This window comes from Dendrobates tinctorius, unplaced genomic scaffold (assembly GCF_039654945.1).
Source record: "Dendrobates tinctorius isolate UK_male_01 unplaced genomic scaffold, ASM3965494v1 ptg000014l, whole genome shotgun sequence".
NCBI lineage: Eukaryota > Metazoa > Chordata > Amphibia > Anura > Dendrobatidae > Dendrobates > Dendrobates tinctorius.
Genome location: NW_027361682.1, coordinates 6,803,737 through 6,819,963, shown reverse-complemented (window position 1 = coordinate 6,819,963; position 16,227 = coordinate 6,803,737). Strand labels below are relative to the sequence as shown.

Genomic DNA, 16,227 nt, shown 5'->3' with positions numbered 1-16,227 from the left:
TTCCTAAAACGGCCGAGGATTGGAAACAGATAGCCTCCGATTTCGAGGAACTCTGGCAGTTTCCAAATTGTGGTGGTGCCTTGGACGGGAAACATGTCCGCATCACCCAACCACCAAACAGCGGGTCATACTTCTACAATTACAAGGGCTACTTTAGTATCATCTTGATGGCCCTTGTAAACGCAAAGTATGAATTTATTTATGTGGACGTGGGGATGAACGGAAGGGTTTCCGATGGGGGGGTTTTGGAACATACCCATTTCGGAGAAAGTTTATTTGGCTCTGCCCTTCAGTTGCCTTCAAACTCGGACACTCGAGGAAACATGAACTTTGTGTTTGTGGGCGATGAGGCCTTCCCACTTAATCCACATTTGCTGAAACCGTTCCCCCTAAAAACTATAACGCCAGAAAGACGTATTTTCAATTACCGCTTGTCAAGGGCACGCCGAGTGGTTGAAAATGCCTTTGGGATCATGGCCAATCGGTTCCGTGTATTGCACACGCCAATGAACATGAAACTAGACTCAATTGACTCTGTGGTGATGGCCTGCTGTGTGCTACACAACTTTCTCCGTCGGCGAGATTCCAGTTCGTACTGCCTGACAGGGTTCATGGACTCTGTGGACGCAACAAATGGCGAGGTTCAGCTGGGTGAATGGCGTTCGAACGCACCCGCAATAGCGGACCTTAGACCTCTTGGACCAGGCAGATACACCCAGGATGCCAAGGCCTGCCGTGAAGAGTATTGCCATTATTTCAATGGTCCTGGCGCTGTTCCTTGGCAGCATCAGCAGTGAATTGTTTTAAATTGTTTGTTTTGGTTGTACCATGTTTTTAAATAAACTCCTTTTTACATTCTGTCGTAACAAAATAAATTTGTATTCACCAATATTAGTTTGCTGTGTATATTTCTTCTAAAAGCAGATTAAGGTACATGCAACTGTGAAAAGTGGTTTGCTTTTGGAACGCAATAGAGTCCCATTCTGGGGTTTTATGGCGCGGTAAAAACTTTAAGGTCGCTATAGCGTCCTATAAACCGCCGCATGGCAACAATAAATCAGGGTGGAGCTGTAGCGTCGTGGGCGTGTGTTATGACCTAACTGCGGCCTAGACTTTTTGACATGGCGACCAGGCGGCGCTCAAGTCACTGGGGTGATGCAGAGGTGCGGTTTCTAATCAGGGAGGTGGATGAGCAGGATTATGCATGCACGCAGCTGCATCCACACCCTGTACTCCATAAGCAGGCAGTACTCCGTTGCATTAGGCGGGGCTTGGCCAGACAATTTGGAGTGGATCGGTCGACCACACAGATCAGGAAAAAGCTTGCCGATCTGCGCTACCGCTCAAGCAATCGTATTGCCCATGTCCGTACCCAGATGGTCTCCCAGCGTGGTAAGTGCACATTGTACAGACACCCGCACACTAATAGCACAGACACACGGACCCCAATATAGTCGCTGAAAACTCCCTCCCAGAACTCGCACACACCCGCACACTACCAGCACAGACACACGGACCCCATTATAGTTGCTGAAAACTCCCTCCCAGAACTCGCACACACCCGCACACTACCAGCACAGACACACGGACCCCAATATAGTCGCTGAAAACTCCCTCCCAGAACTCGCACACACCCGCACACTACCAGCACAGACACACGGACCCCATTATAATCGCTGAAAACTCCCTCCCAGAACTCCCACACACCCGCACACTACCAGCACAGACACAAAAACCCTTAGTCCCTGAATTTATTTTTTTTCTTTTTTGCATACAGATATCGCGAACCAAGTGGGAAGAGAAGATGAAGAGCCAGAGCCACTGCCAGACACACCGGAAAACGAAGGAGAGGATGCACGAGGCTCCGGTTGGGACATTAGCCCCTCATCCTCTGAAGAATCGGAGGCAGGGAGAAACCGTAAGAGTTTATTAAACAAATAAATTAACCGATAATTTGTATCATGTTTTGTATTGTAAAGTTAGAAAATTTCATACCATAGGAACCCCAACACCTGAAGAGCTCCTGCAGTCACTGAGGAGAGTGACAAAAGCAGTGGAGGAACACAAACAGCTGCTGTTAAGGGCGGCGGCGGCCCAAGCACGTGGCGCAAGACGTTAATTTTTTTGTTGTTGTTTTTATGTAAGTTCTTGTTTCAGTTGCTGAAAAGACGGCGATAAAAAAAAATTTACAAACATCAACACTTGTTTGCAATTTTTGGATAAAAAAAAAAAACACTCGCTGTAATGCATGATAACGCTTTTCATTCCTATTGCGACACATTTTTGTTAATCAACGTCAAAGTAAAAAGAAGAATTCATTCCAATAAAGTAGAAACACAGGAAAAGTTTATTAAAACACAACAACCAATAAAGAATAACATTGCTTAGATTATATAAAAAAATTTTAAACAATTAAATAATTTTTACACAGATTATTGAACAAAAATTTAACAAGTTACAATTCTTGACACTGATTTTCAGAATTTGAAAAAAACCGTCTTGGCGGAGAAGCAAGTTGGGAGATAAAAGACTGCGAGTATTGAGGAAAATGGTGGTTGGGTGGGGTTTGCAGATGATTTAGCTGTGGCCCAATCCTCCGCACTGGTGTGCTCCGAAGTGGCTCTTGAACTTCTGGCCAAGAAGGCTCATGGGTGATCGATCTTTTTACGGTTGAGGTTTCATCCAATCGACCGGAATCAGCTTCACTCAATGTTTCAAATATCACCCGTTCAGCATGTTTACGCTGGTTAGCATCCAGCTTTCCCAGGCGATCAGCCATGAATTGGGCAAAGGTGTCCATGGCCGAGCTTGCCATTATATGCTTGGCCAAACACATAAGGTCTGGGGATGTGGGCAAAGTTTCCTTCCTCTTCGGAGTCTTTTGCCGTCGGCATTGGGGAGCAGGTTGTTGACTTGAGCCCTCCGATGCGTCATCCAAACTACGATCACACTCCATTATGGTGTCACTCCCTTGCGTCGACGAATCTTGTTCATGCTGATGCTGTGGTAACAAAGAAAACAAAACATTAGATGTTTAACAAACACTGTCATATATGGAGCAAATTTCAATGACTTCTGGGCCAGAGGGTAATGTTAACATTTTTTTCACTAAAAATACGGAATGTACATGCAATTAAATTATTCATTAACTTTTTAAAAACAATATGGTACTTACATCTCCAACTGGGGCAGCTGGATCATTCACGATCTCTGTGTCAAGGTGCACATTTGGCCGCATTGAAGACACTGTTTTCCTTGGAATTTCTTGGTCGCGGGTGAAGCTGAGTAGGTCGTAGTACCAGAGCGTGGGCACATAAACCTCATCTGTGCCGGCACCCGACTTCCTCGACTTCTCGACCTTGATGAGCTCTTTTTTATATACAGTGCGGAGAGACTGGATTTTTTTCCGTACTATGGTTTCGTCCACTTTCTCGCTTGGGTTGTGACGCTTAAATAGGCAAATCATCTTTTCATACGCCTCCCTTTTCTTAATCCTGTTACTGTACTCTGCGCACTTTATCTTCCAAAGACAAGGAAGAGATCGATACAGCTCGATCATCTCCCGAATGAACTCCTCGCTGTTGTAAGACATCTGCAAAGAGGAAAATACGGTTTACAAACCATGAACACCAATGGAACATTAAGGTATTTCACAAAAAAAATAACAAAAAAAATACAGGGTCTTGGGAGTGTTCACTTCATATAGCCTAAAATGGCAACCCAGATATGGCTCTTTGTTCGCACAAGGAAAATAAACAAAAAAACAACAAAATAAAATAAACCCCCCCAAAACATATATATAAAAAAAAATATATATATATGTGGAATCGCTGTTGAGACCCCAAAAAATACCTACCGTTAACTGTAGAGATAACTAGAGAAGCTACGAAGATGGCAAAGCAGATGATCTAAAATGGAGTCGCAGCCGTCGGACAAAAAACAGGATCTCAACTGGGACACACCCGGGTCAGGAACAAAGAAGTGAAGCGCTACTTTGCTTAGCTTCTTTTAAGGAAGCTCTCCAATCAGGACGCTGTAGTGACCACCAATCGGAGCTGAGGTAGGCGTGGAAATGGGAACGCTAATCCCGTCCCCCTTTTCTTGTTTGTGAGTCGCTAACGAGGTCGTTAGGCTGGTGTCAAACGTGATGATACAAGCGACTCAGCGGGATATGAGCAACCAAAGAAATGTCCAGACATTTCGGGCACGATCAGCGATTCCCGGCAGGGGGCCTGGTCTCTGTCACACACAGCGATCTCCCTGATAAGATCGCTATAACGTCACTGTTCTAGTGACTCAGCAGTGATCTCGCTTAGTGTGACGGGGCCTTAAGGACAGGGATCAATCAAAGACAGATCTTCGCAACATGTTTATGGAAGTGTGTCATGGCACAAACATAGGAGATTTCTGAGGACCTCAGTAGAAGAGTTGTTGATGCTTTTGAGGCAGGAAAAGTTATAAAATTGTCTCTAAAGAGTGTGGACAGATTGTTTACAAGTAGATGAAATTCAAGGCCATTATTACCCTTGAGAGGTTGACCAACAAAGATCACTCCAAGAGAAGGTATGTAGTAGTCCACCAGGTCACAAAGAAACCCAAGGGGTAATGTCCCACAATTCTGTACTAATATACCCCATCTTGGTATATATCCCCATCCTGGTGTATATGGCCCCTAGTTCAGGTATACATAGCCTCCCTTCCACATCTTGGTATACATGGTCATCATCCCCATCCTGACATACATGACCCTCATCCCCATCCTGGTATACATGGTCCGCTCTTCCCCATCTTGGTATAGATGGTCCCCTCATCCTGGTATAGATGGTCCCCTCAACCCCATCCTGGTATACATGGTACTCTCATCCCCATCCTGGTGTACATGGTCCTCTTATCCCCATCCTGGTGTACATGGTCCCCCATCCCTATCCTGGTATAAATTGTTTTTCCCCCATCCCTATCCTAGTATACATGCCCCCCTTTCCATCACTATCCTTGTATAAATTGTTTTTCCCCATCCCTATCCTAGTATACATAATCCCCCCATCCCATCATGGTATATATGGCCCCCACATCTTCATCCTGGTATACATGGCCCCAACATGGTGCACACATAAAAAATAAACAATTCTACTCATCTTCCTTCCTCTTCCTCGCAGCGCTGTGTCATGCCAGCACATGATTTCAGCATGTAGGCAGCGCATGACATCACTGCCATGCGCCCCCACACTTCGAGATCAGCTGTCGGAATATTCACTCATCCCCATGCCCAGCACTATGGGAGTGGGGAGCAGTGAATATTCATTCTGTATCATAGCAGGCACACATGATCGCCCAGCATCTTCAGGAACCGGAGGCTGCGGCTAATATTGTGACCGCAATTAAGCAGAATGAATATTTACAGCTCCCCCTACCTATAGTACCTCCTACCTCTAGGTGTTGGCTTCAGTGCATAGAGGGGTGAGGGAGTATGGGTTTGGGGAGCTGTGAATATTCATTCTCTTTAACAGCGGGCACACGTGTTAGCTGCAGCAGCCGGCTCCTGCCTCCAGTGACCCTCTGCTCCGACACTGCTGCACCCATCCCCCCCAATCCAAACCCACACTAGAAGGTACATCTGGACTATAAGACGCACTCACCACTTTCCTCCAAAATGTTTGAACAAAAAAGTGAGTCTTAGGCCAAGATCACGCTACCGTCTGTGATGCGAGAAACTCGCACGAGCCTCTCGCATCAACACCCGGCGCTGCCGCTGGAACTCAGGACATGAGCTGCGGCTGAATGTGTTTCTATGCAGCCTCAGCTCCGGTCCTGAGTGCTGGCAGTAGCGCCGGGTGTTGATGCGAGAGATGCATGCAAGTTTCTTGCATCGCATACAGTAGTGTGATCCCGGGCTTACAGTCCAAAAAATACAGTAAGCTCTGGACTCAGATTTTCAGTGAGATTTAAGCCCGGCCCATAGATCTTAACAGCTAATTTACATATTAAGAAAAACGTGGATTTTTGTGGAATAAGACATCAGATCACAGATATCAAGGTATAACTTAATTCAACTTTCCATGACCTGCACACCCATATAGATGGCTTAGGAGGGTTAACCCCATTTCAGATGCCCTTGAAGCATGAAACTATGAAGAAAACTGCTTCAACCGGGAAATAAACAATTAAAATAGCACAACCTGGTGATCTAATATTGTAATCTATTAGTTCCTGCTTTATGGTCTACTGTCCTAGTCAGTTGATAATTGAATATAAGAATAAGAATATAAATATAATTTAAATGCAGTTTAATTGAAAAATTATAAAATTAGTTTTTTTTCTTGGCAGATGACTGTAACAGGAGCTCGGGGACAAATCTGATATTTTCAAATTTTGTAGCATATGATTATGATATCACACCAGCTAAACGTGAAGAACATGCCATTGTCCGAGACATACCACCTGCCCTTCACAGAAAAAATCTATCATCTAATCCTTTACAAGAGCCCTGTTCTTCTACTTCATCAAAGACCAATGCAAAAAACAAAAGTCACAGAAGTGGTGTTGATTATCAAATACCTCACACAGAGGAGAAAAAGTTTTCTTGTTCAGAATGTGAGAAAAGTTACAGTTTTAAATCAAGACTTGTTGGACATCAGAGAGGTCACACAGGAGAGAAGCAATTTTCATGCTCAGAATGTGGGAAATGTTTTAATCTGAAAGCAAATGTTGTTACACATCAGAAAAGTCATACAGGAGAGAAGCCATATTCATGTTCAGAATGTGGGAAATGTTTTGTAATGAGATCACATCTTATAATACATCAGAGAAGTCACACAGGGGAGAAGCCATATTCATGCTTTGAATGTGGTAAACATTATAGCGAGAAATCCAAACTTGTTAAACATCAAAGAACTCACACAGGGGAGAAGCCATATGTATGTTCAGAATGTGGGAAATGTTTTGTAGTGAGATCACATCTTATTTCACATCAGAGAATTCACACAGGAGATAAGCCATTTTCATGTTCACAATGTGGGAAATGTTTTAATCGGAAAACAAATCTTGTTACACACCAGAGAATTCATACAGGAGAGAAGCTATTTTCATGTTTAGAATGTGGGAAATGTTTTAATTGGAAAACAAATCTAGTTAAACATGAAAGAAGTCACACAGGGGAGAAGCCATTTTCATGTTCAGAATGTGGAAAATGTTTTACAGAGAAATCAAATCTTGTAAAACATCTGAGAATTCACACAGGGAAGAAGCCATTTTAATCTTTCACATATGAGACATTTTTAGCATTAAATTAAGTTTATTACACAACGGAATGCACACAGGGAGAAACCATTTTCATGTTCTGAATGTGGGAAATGTTTTACAGAGAAACAGGGCAGTAGGTTTTTTTTTTTAATTTTATTTCATTGACACTATGTACAAGAAAAAACACAAGTTTTAGTCAAGTAAATTTATACCTATACAAGAGAAAGAGAAAGCAATTTACAGTAGTAAATGATTATTTAAAATGATATAAATACCAATAGCCATTTGCTACTAAAAAGCAATTGGTGTCTAAATAATATACTGTAAATGCGAAAAGGGAAATCACACGCTCACCTATGTTTTCAAGTTTAGATTTTGGAGAGCCTGGAGCAGAAACCATTGCAAGTCATTGATCAATTATAAAAAGGAGGTGGGTTTGTCCAGTTTGATCCAAGTAGGTTAAAATTAGCACTTTATTTCATACATTTACAATCTATAGAGTGACTAGAAGCAATGGGATGAAACTGAATGGGAGGAGCCACAGATTAGATATTAGAAAAAACTTTTTGACAGTTGAGAGTGATCAATGAGTGGAACAGGCTGCCACGAGAGTTGGTGAGTTCTCCTTCAATAGAAGTCTTCAAACAGAGGCTGGACAGACATCTGTCTGGGATAATTTAGCGAATCCTGCTTTGAGCAGGGGGTTGGACCAGATGGCCCAGGAGGTCCCTTCAAACTCTACCATTCTATGATTCTATGGATACCGACCATCAACGCGTTTCAAACACTATATGCGTTCTTACTCAAGATGAAGAGTATTAACCTAGTTGGATGGAGCTGGACAAATTCACCTATCTAAATAATACAGTGATATATGTAGCGTATACAGTGGTGCTTGAAAGTTTTTCAATCTTTCAGAATTTTCAATATTTGTGTAATTTTGACCAAAAACTACATGATATTTTCCAACAAGTCCTAAAAGTAAATGAAGACATATCAAACAAATGAGAAATATTAGAGTTTGTCATTTTATTTTATTAAGGAAAATTATCCTACACAGGGCCGGCGTCAGCACCCGGCGCACCGGCGCCAGTACCGGGGCCCTGGCGAGACGGGGGTGGGCCCACTCACGCTGTCTGGGAAGCCATACATAGCTCCCAACCTTCGCCGCCATGCCCCCCATGCACAACCCCATCCTCACTCTCCCCAAAGAGACCCACACAGCCCCTCACAGCCAGCAATGAGTCATCGCTACGGCTGTTCTCTTATGTGCGGCACAGGACCTGTGATGAGATCACAAGAGGGGAGGAGTCAGGGGTCACATGATCAAGGGCCTCTGTGTCTGCACTCTGCAGGACTCTGCTGTGCTGGTCCTCATCATGGTGCTGGATGAGGGAAGTTTATGTGTGGGTTCAGGAGGGGTTTACAGGGTGGATGTAGCAGAGCTGTGTGTGTGCAAGGTGTACAGAGTGGAGCCCGGAGCCATGTGTGTACGAGGTGTACAGAGTGGAGCTGTGTGTGTACGAGGTGTATGGAGCGGAGCCATGTGTGTGCGAGGTGCACGGTGCGGAGCTATGTGTGTACGAGGGGTACAGAGCAGAGCCATGTGTGTACGAGGTGTACAGAGCGGAGCCGTGTGTGTACGAGGTGTACAGAGCGGAGCCGTGTGTGTACGAGTTGTACAGAGCAGAGCCGTGTGTGTACGAGGTGTACAGAGCGGAGCCGTATGTGTACGAAGTGTACAGAGTGGAGCCGTATGTGTACGAGGTGTACTGAGCGGAGCCACGTATGTATGAGGTGTACAGAGCGGAGCCGTGTGTGTACGAGGTGTACGGAGCGGAGCCGTGTGTGTACGAGGTGTACAGAGTGGAGCTGTGTGTGTACGAGGTGTACGGAGCGGAGCCATGTGTGTGCGAGGTGCACGGTGCGGAGCTATGTGTGTACAAGGGGTACAGTGCAGAGCCATGTGTGTACGAGGTGTACAGAGCGGAGCCGTGTGTGTACGAGGTGTACAGAGCGGAGCCGTGTGTGTACGAGTTGTACAGAGCAGAGCCGTGTGTGTACGAGGTGTACAGAGCGGAGCCGTATGTGTACGAGGTGTACAGAGCGGAGCCACATATATATGAGGTGTACAGAGCGGAGCTGTGTGTGTACGAGGTGCACGGTGCAGAGCTATGTGTGTACGAGGGGTACAGAGCAGAGCCATGTGTGTACGAGGTGTACAGAGCAGAGCCTTGTGTGTACGAGGTGTACAGAGTGGAGCCGTGTGTATACGAGGTGTACAGAGTGGAGCCGTGTGTGTACGAGGTGTACAGAGTGGAGCCGTATGTGTACGAGGTGTACTGAGCGGAGCCACGTATGTATGAGGTGTACAGAGCGGAGCCGTGTGTGTACGAGGTGTACAGAGCGGAGCCGTGTTTTTGAGGTGTACAAAGCGGAGCCGTGTGTGTACGAGGTGTACAGAGTGGAGCAGTTTGTGTATGAGGTGTGCGGAGCCGTGTGTGTACGAGGTGTACGGAGCGGAGCCCGGAGCCGTGTGTGTATAAGTTAAGCAGAGCCCGGAGCCATGTGTGTATGAGGTGTACGGAGCGGAGCCATGTGTGTACGAGGTGTACGGAGCGGACCCGTGTGTGTACGAGGTGTGTGGAGTGGAGCCATGTGTCTATTAGGTATACGGTGCGGAGCCCGGAGCTGTGTGTGTACAAGGTGTGCGGAGTGGAGCTGTGTGTGTACGAGGTGTATGGTGCAGAGCCTTGTATGTACGAGGTGTACGGTGTGGAGCCATGTACGAGGTGTACGGTGCGGAGCCGTGTGTGCACGAGGTGTACGGAGTGGAGCCCGGAGCCGTGTGTATGAGATGTGCAGAGCGGAGCCCGGAGCCATGTGTGTACGAGGTGTACAGAGCAGAGCCATGTGTGTACGAGGTGTACGGAGCGGAGCCATGTGTGTAAGAGGTGTACAGAGCGGAGCCATGTGTGTGCGAGGTGTACGGAGCGGAGCCGTGTGTGTACGAGGTGTACGAAGTTGACCCGTGTACGAGGTGTGTGGAGCAGAGCCGTGTGTGTACAAGGTGTACGGTGCGGAGCCCGGAGCCGTGTGTGTGCGAGGTGTGCGGAGTGGAGCCGTGTGTACGAGGTGTACAGTGCGGAGCCGTGTGTGCACGAGGTATGCGGAGCGGAGCCACATGTATACAAAGTGTACTGTGTGGAGCCCGGAGCTGCATGAGTATGAGGTGTATGGAGCAGAGCCACGTGTGTACGAGGTGTACCGGAGCGTAGCCGTGTGTACGAGGTGTACGGTGTGGAGCCCGGAGCCATGTGTGTACGAGGTGTGCAAAGCGGAGCCAAGTATGTATGAGGTGTGCGGAGCCGCATGTATCCAAGGTGTACAGAGTGGAGTCGGATGTGTATGAGGTGTATGGAGCGGAGCCCTGTGTGTACGGGGCTGAGCCATGTGTTTACGGAGCGGAGCAGAGCCGGGTGTGTATGGAGCATATCCGCGTGTGTAGAAGGTGTACGGAGCGGAGCCGTGTGTGTACGAAGCATACAAAGCGGAGCCGTGCATGTACGAGGTGTATGGTGGGGAGCATTCATACCTCCCAACCGTCCCGGATCCAGCGGGACAGTCCTGATTTTCAGAGAGAGACTGCCCCAGCTGGGAGCTTACTTTTCCCGCGGACACAGGAGTACACGGCGGAGCCCCAAAGAGCACTTTAAAACTCGCACGTGACGTTCTACCGGAAGTGACGTGCTGGAAGCTAGCCAGAAATTAGGTAATTTCGGGAGAAGATTGTGACGGAACCATGGAGGCACTTCAGGGAATGCTTCAGATCCATCACCGTGTCCTCTGACAGCGCAGACAGCAGGATCGCCTTGGAATCGGGGATGCCGGCCATGTGAGCGGATCATGATATGTCCTGCACCAGGAGGGTACTACAATGGGAGCCGGGCTGCTATGTTATCTTTATAGAATATTTCTTTCTCTGTTTCTCTCTCTCTGTTCTTTCTTCCTCTCTGTTCTTTCTCTCTAATCTTTTTTTTTCTTTCTCTCTCTCTGTTCTTTCTTTCTCTCTCTGTTCTCTTTCTTTCCCCTCTTTCTTTCTCTGTTCTTTCTCTCTCTGTTCTTTCCTCTCTTTCTTTCTCTCTCTGTTCTTTCTTTCTTTCCCATCTTTCTTTCTTTCTCTCTCTGTTCGTTCTTTCCCCTCTTTCCTTCTTTCTCTGTTCTTTCTCTCTCTGTTCTTTCCCCTCTTTCTTTTTCGCTCTACCTCTCAGTTCTTTCTTCCCCTCCTTCTTTTTCTCTTTCCTTGTTCTTTTTTCTGTCCACTCTTTCTTTCTCTTCTCTTTTCTTTCTTTATCCGTTCTTTCTTTCCTTCCCCTCTTTCTTTCTCTCTCCCTCTCTGTTCTTCTTTCCCCTCTTTCTCTCTCTCTGTTCTTTTTTTCTGTCCACTTTCTTTCTCTCTGTTCTTTTTCTTTCTTTTTTCTTTCTCTCTGTTCTTTCTTTCCCGTCTTTCTTTCTCTGTTCTTTCTTTCTTTACCCTCTTTCTTTCTTTCTCTGTTCTTTCTTTCTCTCTCTGTTCTTCCTTTCTATCTGTTCTTTCTTTCTCTGTTCTTTCTTTTCCCTCTTTCTTTCTTTCTCTCTTTCTGTTCTCTCTCTCTCTGTTCTTTCTTTCTCTCTCTCTCTGTTCTTTCTTTCATACATACACTACTAATCAATAGCCTCCTTCACATGAATGTGTTTTGCCACAGAGCGAGTGTCCATGTGAATCACATGCATGTCCGTGTGATCCACCGGAGACAAGTACGTTTTTGGCCAGCACCACGGATGTCACACGGTATGAATAGTGGTATGTGTTAAAGGGGGGCCCACAGAGACTCTTTCACCCAGGGCCCTCAAAAACCTGGAGCCGGCCCTGATCCCACATCACATTCCTGTGAGTAGCAAAAGCACGTGAGCCTTTGCTTGCAACTTCTGGTGTGATTTCCCCCTCCCCCTTGTGTAGCAATAGCTGCATCTAAACATTTCAAAAAAGTGTTGATTAGTCCTGCACATTTACCTGGAAAATTTTTAAGACCATTCCTCCATACTGGTATAGAAGAGTTAATGGTTTGCTTTTATATCCCTTTAAATGCCTTTAATTCTCCATTTGCCTTTTGCCTTTCATTCATTCTTATGATGCTGCAGTTTTGCCTATCTCCTCTTCAAGGAGAAAATGCTTCTTATTATATATGTTCTCAAAAGTCAGCAACAGCGTGTTCTGGGTACATTGTAAACATGGTATGACCCTGAAGGTGATGGTGGGGGCCACAAGCGCGCCATAGAATTTCATATTGTTGTAAATGGTATAAAAGATTGCCTTGTATTTCATTACGTCAGATAAAGTGATTTGACCACGGCTTGCGTGTTGAGTCTCTTGTCTCCAAGAGCTTGTCATCAGAAGGGAGAAAAACCTCATAATCCAGACTCACTGGTGATCTGGCATACCTGAGGCTTGGTCAGAGCAAAAAGCAGCTATAACAATACAAAAAAGCATCAATTCTGTTATCTTAGTGAGTTTTCTTCAATTAACTGGTTGTCTTAGGTCTTTCCACAAAAATTGTACATATTCAAGGTCTGGACAATATCTTGGCCTTCTAAAAAATGAATGTTTTTACTTTTTTCTTCTTTAACCATACTTTGTAGAACAACTTATGTGCCTTGGGTTATTGTATTACTGCATGACTCACCTTCTCTTGAGATTCATCTCCAAGACAGATGTCCTGACATTTTCCTGTAAAATGTATAATTCCTTGTTCCATTAATGATGGCAGTGTCACGATTCCACCCCTTAGTGTGCTTGGGATACAGTTACTAATGGCCCAGCCATCCAATCTGGTAAGTGTTTTGATTGACAGCTCTACCATCCAATCTCAAACTGGGGGGTGCTGGCTTTCTCCAGGTGTTCATTGTCACAGATTATTTCCCAGCTACTTAACTGGGCTGTTGTCCCTTACCTCTGCCAGACATACATTCAGTTTTTATGTGGTTTGTCTCTCTGTGCCTTGTGTTTTGTGAATTGATCGTTGCCTGACTTTGGAGCTCGTTCTGACCATCGGTCTGTTTAACCCCTTTGTTCTGATGCTTAATCTTCCTGCTATTTGACCTTGGACCATTACCTGACTAAACCTTTGTCTCTTCCTTCTGTTTATGACGTACCCTCCTAGCTTTTGACCTCAGACTCCTTGACTATCCAGACTCACAAGTTGCCCGTGAGAAGTGACTCGGTGTCTCATTATGTATGGCCCATAGCTTTTTCTTTTTTACCAGTATGGATTGTGTTCACACACTTAGTGACCAGATGGCAAATTTGATGCAGATGAATCCGGATCTGGAGTCCTCACAATATGAGTTGCAGGGTCAGATAATTCATTTTCTAAATACATCCTGTAGTCCTCCACTACCACCAGTGGCTTTGACTTATGTACTCTCTAATGTACAGTTGGTCTCTCTCGGACCTGTAATGGCTCGCCCTCAGGGCCGGCTCCAGGTTTTCATGGGCCCCGGGCGAAAGAGAATGGGTCACTTTAACACATACCACAATTCATGATGCACAGATACAGCAGAGAAACATAGGTATAGCACAATGCCAAAGATTTTACGTCTTACATTACATGAGTGATGCCAATAGCTCAGAAACTGGATAGTATGGTCCTCCATAAAGTATTGTTTCTTCTTCACCCACACCCATTTCAGGCGGACATTAATCACAATGGGATGTGGCATCCTTCCTTTTGGCGCCAGTTTCTTTCTAGGACGCCCACGAAGAAAGGTGGCACCGCTCTCCATTTTCACGCCACTGACTGTCTCCTTCTCGACAGTGTTTGGCGCCATCTTGGACCACAATTTAGTTATCAGTCCACAAGTCCCAGGAATCTATTCCACCAATTCTGTAGCTGCAGTGCTTCTGGATTCCATTCTGCTGACTATGCAAAATGTAACAAGGTGGCATGGGGTGGTAGTCACCCCTGCACATGAAAAGACAGGTCAAGTCCCAGTCCTGCGGTACCGTTAGTAACCTTCAGCACACAGTCACTCGTTGGAGGGGACAAGGTCTCAGGAAACACCACAAGCCACATGTCTGCTCCAGCGGTAAAAACTTTACTGAACACGGTGCAAACAAGACAATATTTCCTGCTCTTTCCCGGCGACTTCAGAAGGCTGCACAACACCAACTCCTGTTCTCGTCCTGAACCCCGTATTTCACCTGGGGTTGATCCCGTTGAGCGAGAGTCCATCCACACTGCCTGTCAAGCTAGGAAAGCCTACATCCCACAAGCGGGGAATCTTCTGTCCTCACTACGGTGCATGTCTTGCCCTGGGCAAGCCTGCCCAGGCTCTGCTGTAAGAGCAGGAAGTCCTTTTCCTAAGCTCAGAGGCTTTGCACCATCCCCCTTTAAACTCCTCCCAACTATTTAACCCTTAACTCTATCCCTATGCTAAACATGTACAAATACATTCACATTACAGTGTAAAACATTAAGAGAACATATACAGTACATTGCACATTAGAAGAACATTAGAAAACGTCAGGAAGCCGCACTCAACACCGGTGCTCGTTATTCAGGAGAGAGAAGGCAATTGAGGGTCCCTGCCACCTCCTTACAGGAGCACAGTATTAACAACCAAAAATTAGATTTTAAACTCTGCACCACCTCTGCAAACAGCTGAATTTCAGCGACAGTAAATTCAAAGTTGAAATATGGTGTGCTGTATTGTGTTAGTCACAGAAAAAAATATTTTATCTTTGGACCAAGGGTCAGGCCTCGATGACACACTAGATGCTAAAAACTATTTTTCAAGTCAGGTCCCTTACTGTATGACTTTAATAACAGAAAAAAAATGTTGTGGTCTATCTATCAGGCCTCTATAACTCACTAGATGCTACAAACTCTTTTTAAACTCAGGTCCCTTACTGTATGACTTTAATAACAGAAGAATTTTTTTTGTGGCCTATGAATCAGGCCTCTATAACACACTAGATGCTACAGACTTTTTTTAAAGGTAGGTCCCTTAATGTATGACATTAATGACAGAAGAATTTTTGGGGGGACCAGGGATCAGGCCTCTATAACATACTAGATGCTACAAACTATTTTTCAAGTCTGGTCCCTTACTGTATGACAGTAATAACAGAAGAATTTGTTTGTGGCCTCTGGATCAACTTAATTTCAACCCAAACAAATGACAATGTGTTTTACGGCGGGCTGTCTAACTTTTTGCAACTGAAAAATTATAATTTGATTTTAATGTGCCTTAGGTCTGCAGACAGGTTACTATCGCCGCCACAAAATGACAACGTGGGATACAGCAGGCTGTTTCACATTTAGCAACTGAAAAAAATATAACTATTTTAATGTGCCTTAGGTCTGCAGACAGTTTTACTTCACCACAGCACTAAATTACAAGGTGGGATAGATCAGCCTGTTTAATATTTTTTTACTAGCTACATGTCAATTAGAATGCTATACTTGTGCATGGATCACAATAGAAGCAGTGCGCAACACGTGCCCTGCTGGATTTGTTTCTGCACCTCAGTATGGCTAAAAAAGAAAAAAAAGGGCTGGAAGGTAAATTTAACAGCCATACTGGACACTAGCTACCTACAGTACCTGACTGATATACAACCACTTATCTAACTAGCTAAAATGTGGGAAACAGCAGGCTTTTTCACATTTACCTACTGAAATATTTAGAATGCTAAACTCGTGCTTAGAGCACTATAGAAGCAGAGAGAAACACACTTGTAGGACATGTGCTCTGGTGGCTTTGTCTGAGAACCTCAGTTATGCCCCGAAAAAAAAATCCGTAAGATAAATTTTACAGCCACACTGGACACCATCTAGCTACACTGTCTAACTAATATGCAACCACCTACCTAACTAGCTACAATGTGGGATACAGCAGACTTTTCCACATTTAGCTACTGATATAATATTTAGAATGCTATACTTG

At 45.1% G+C, this 16,227-nt stretch overlaps 1 protein-coding gene, 1 long non-coding RNA gene and 1 pseudogene across 2 annotated transcripts; 2 read left to right on the top strand and 1 right to left on the bottom strand.

Moving 5' to 3' along the window:
* LOC141074238 (uncharacterized) overlaps nt 1-8,209 on the top strand; it is a 78,578-nt pseudogene extending 70,369 nt beyond the window's left edge.
* LOC141074302 (uncharacterized) lies at nt 966-2,199 on the top strand. Its single transcript, XR_012227180.1, has 2 exons — nt 966-1,918; nt 2,001-2,199. It is a non-coding gene; the product is annotated as an uncharacterized lncRNA (long non-coding RNA).
* On the bottom strand, nt 2,352-3,497 carry LOC141074129 (uncharacterized). The gene is made up of 2 exons (XM_073561661.1): nt 3,176-3,497; nt 2,352-3,001 (listed from the first exon to the last, which is right to left on the bottom strand). The coding sequence occupies exons 1-2, from the start codon at nt 3,464-3,466 to the stop codon at nt 2,456-2,458; spliced, it is 837 nt and encodes a 278-aa protein (XP_073417762.1). The 5' UTR covers nt 3,467-3,497; the 3' UTR covers nt 2,352-2,455.
* Nucleotides 8,210-16,227: the final 8,018 nt, after the last annotated feature.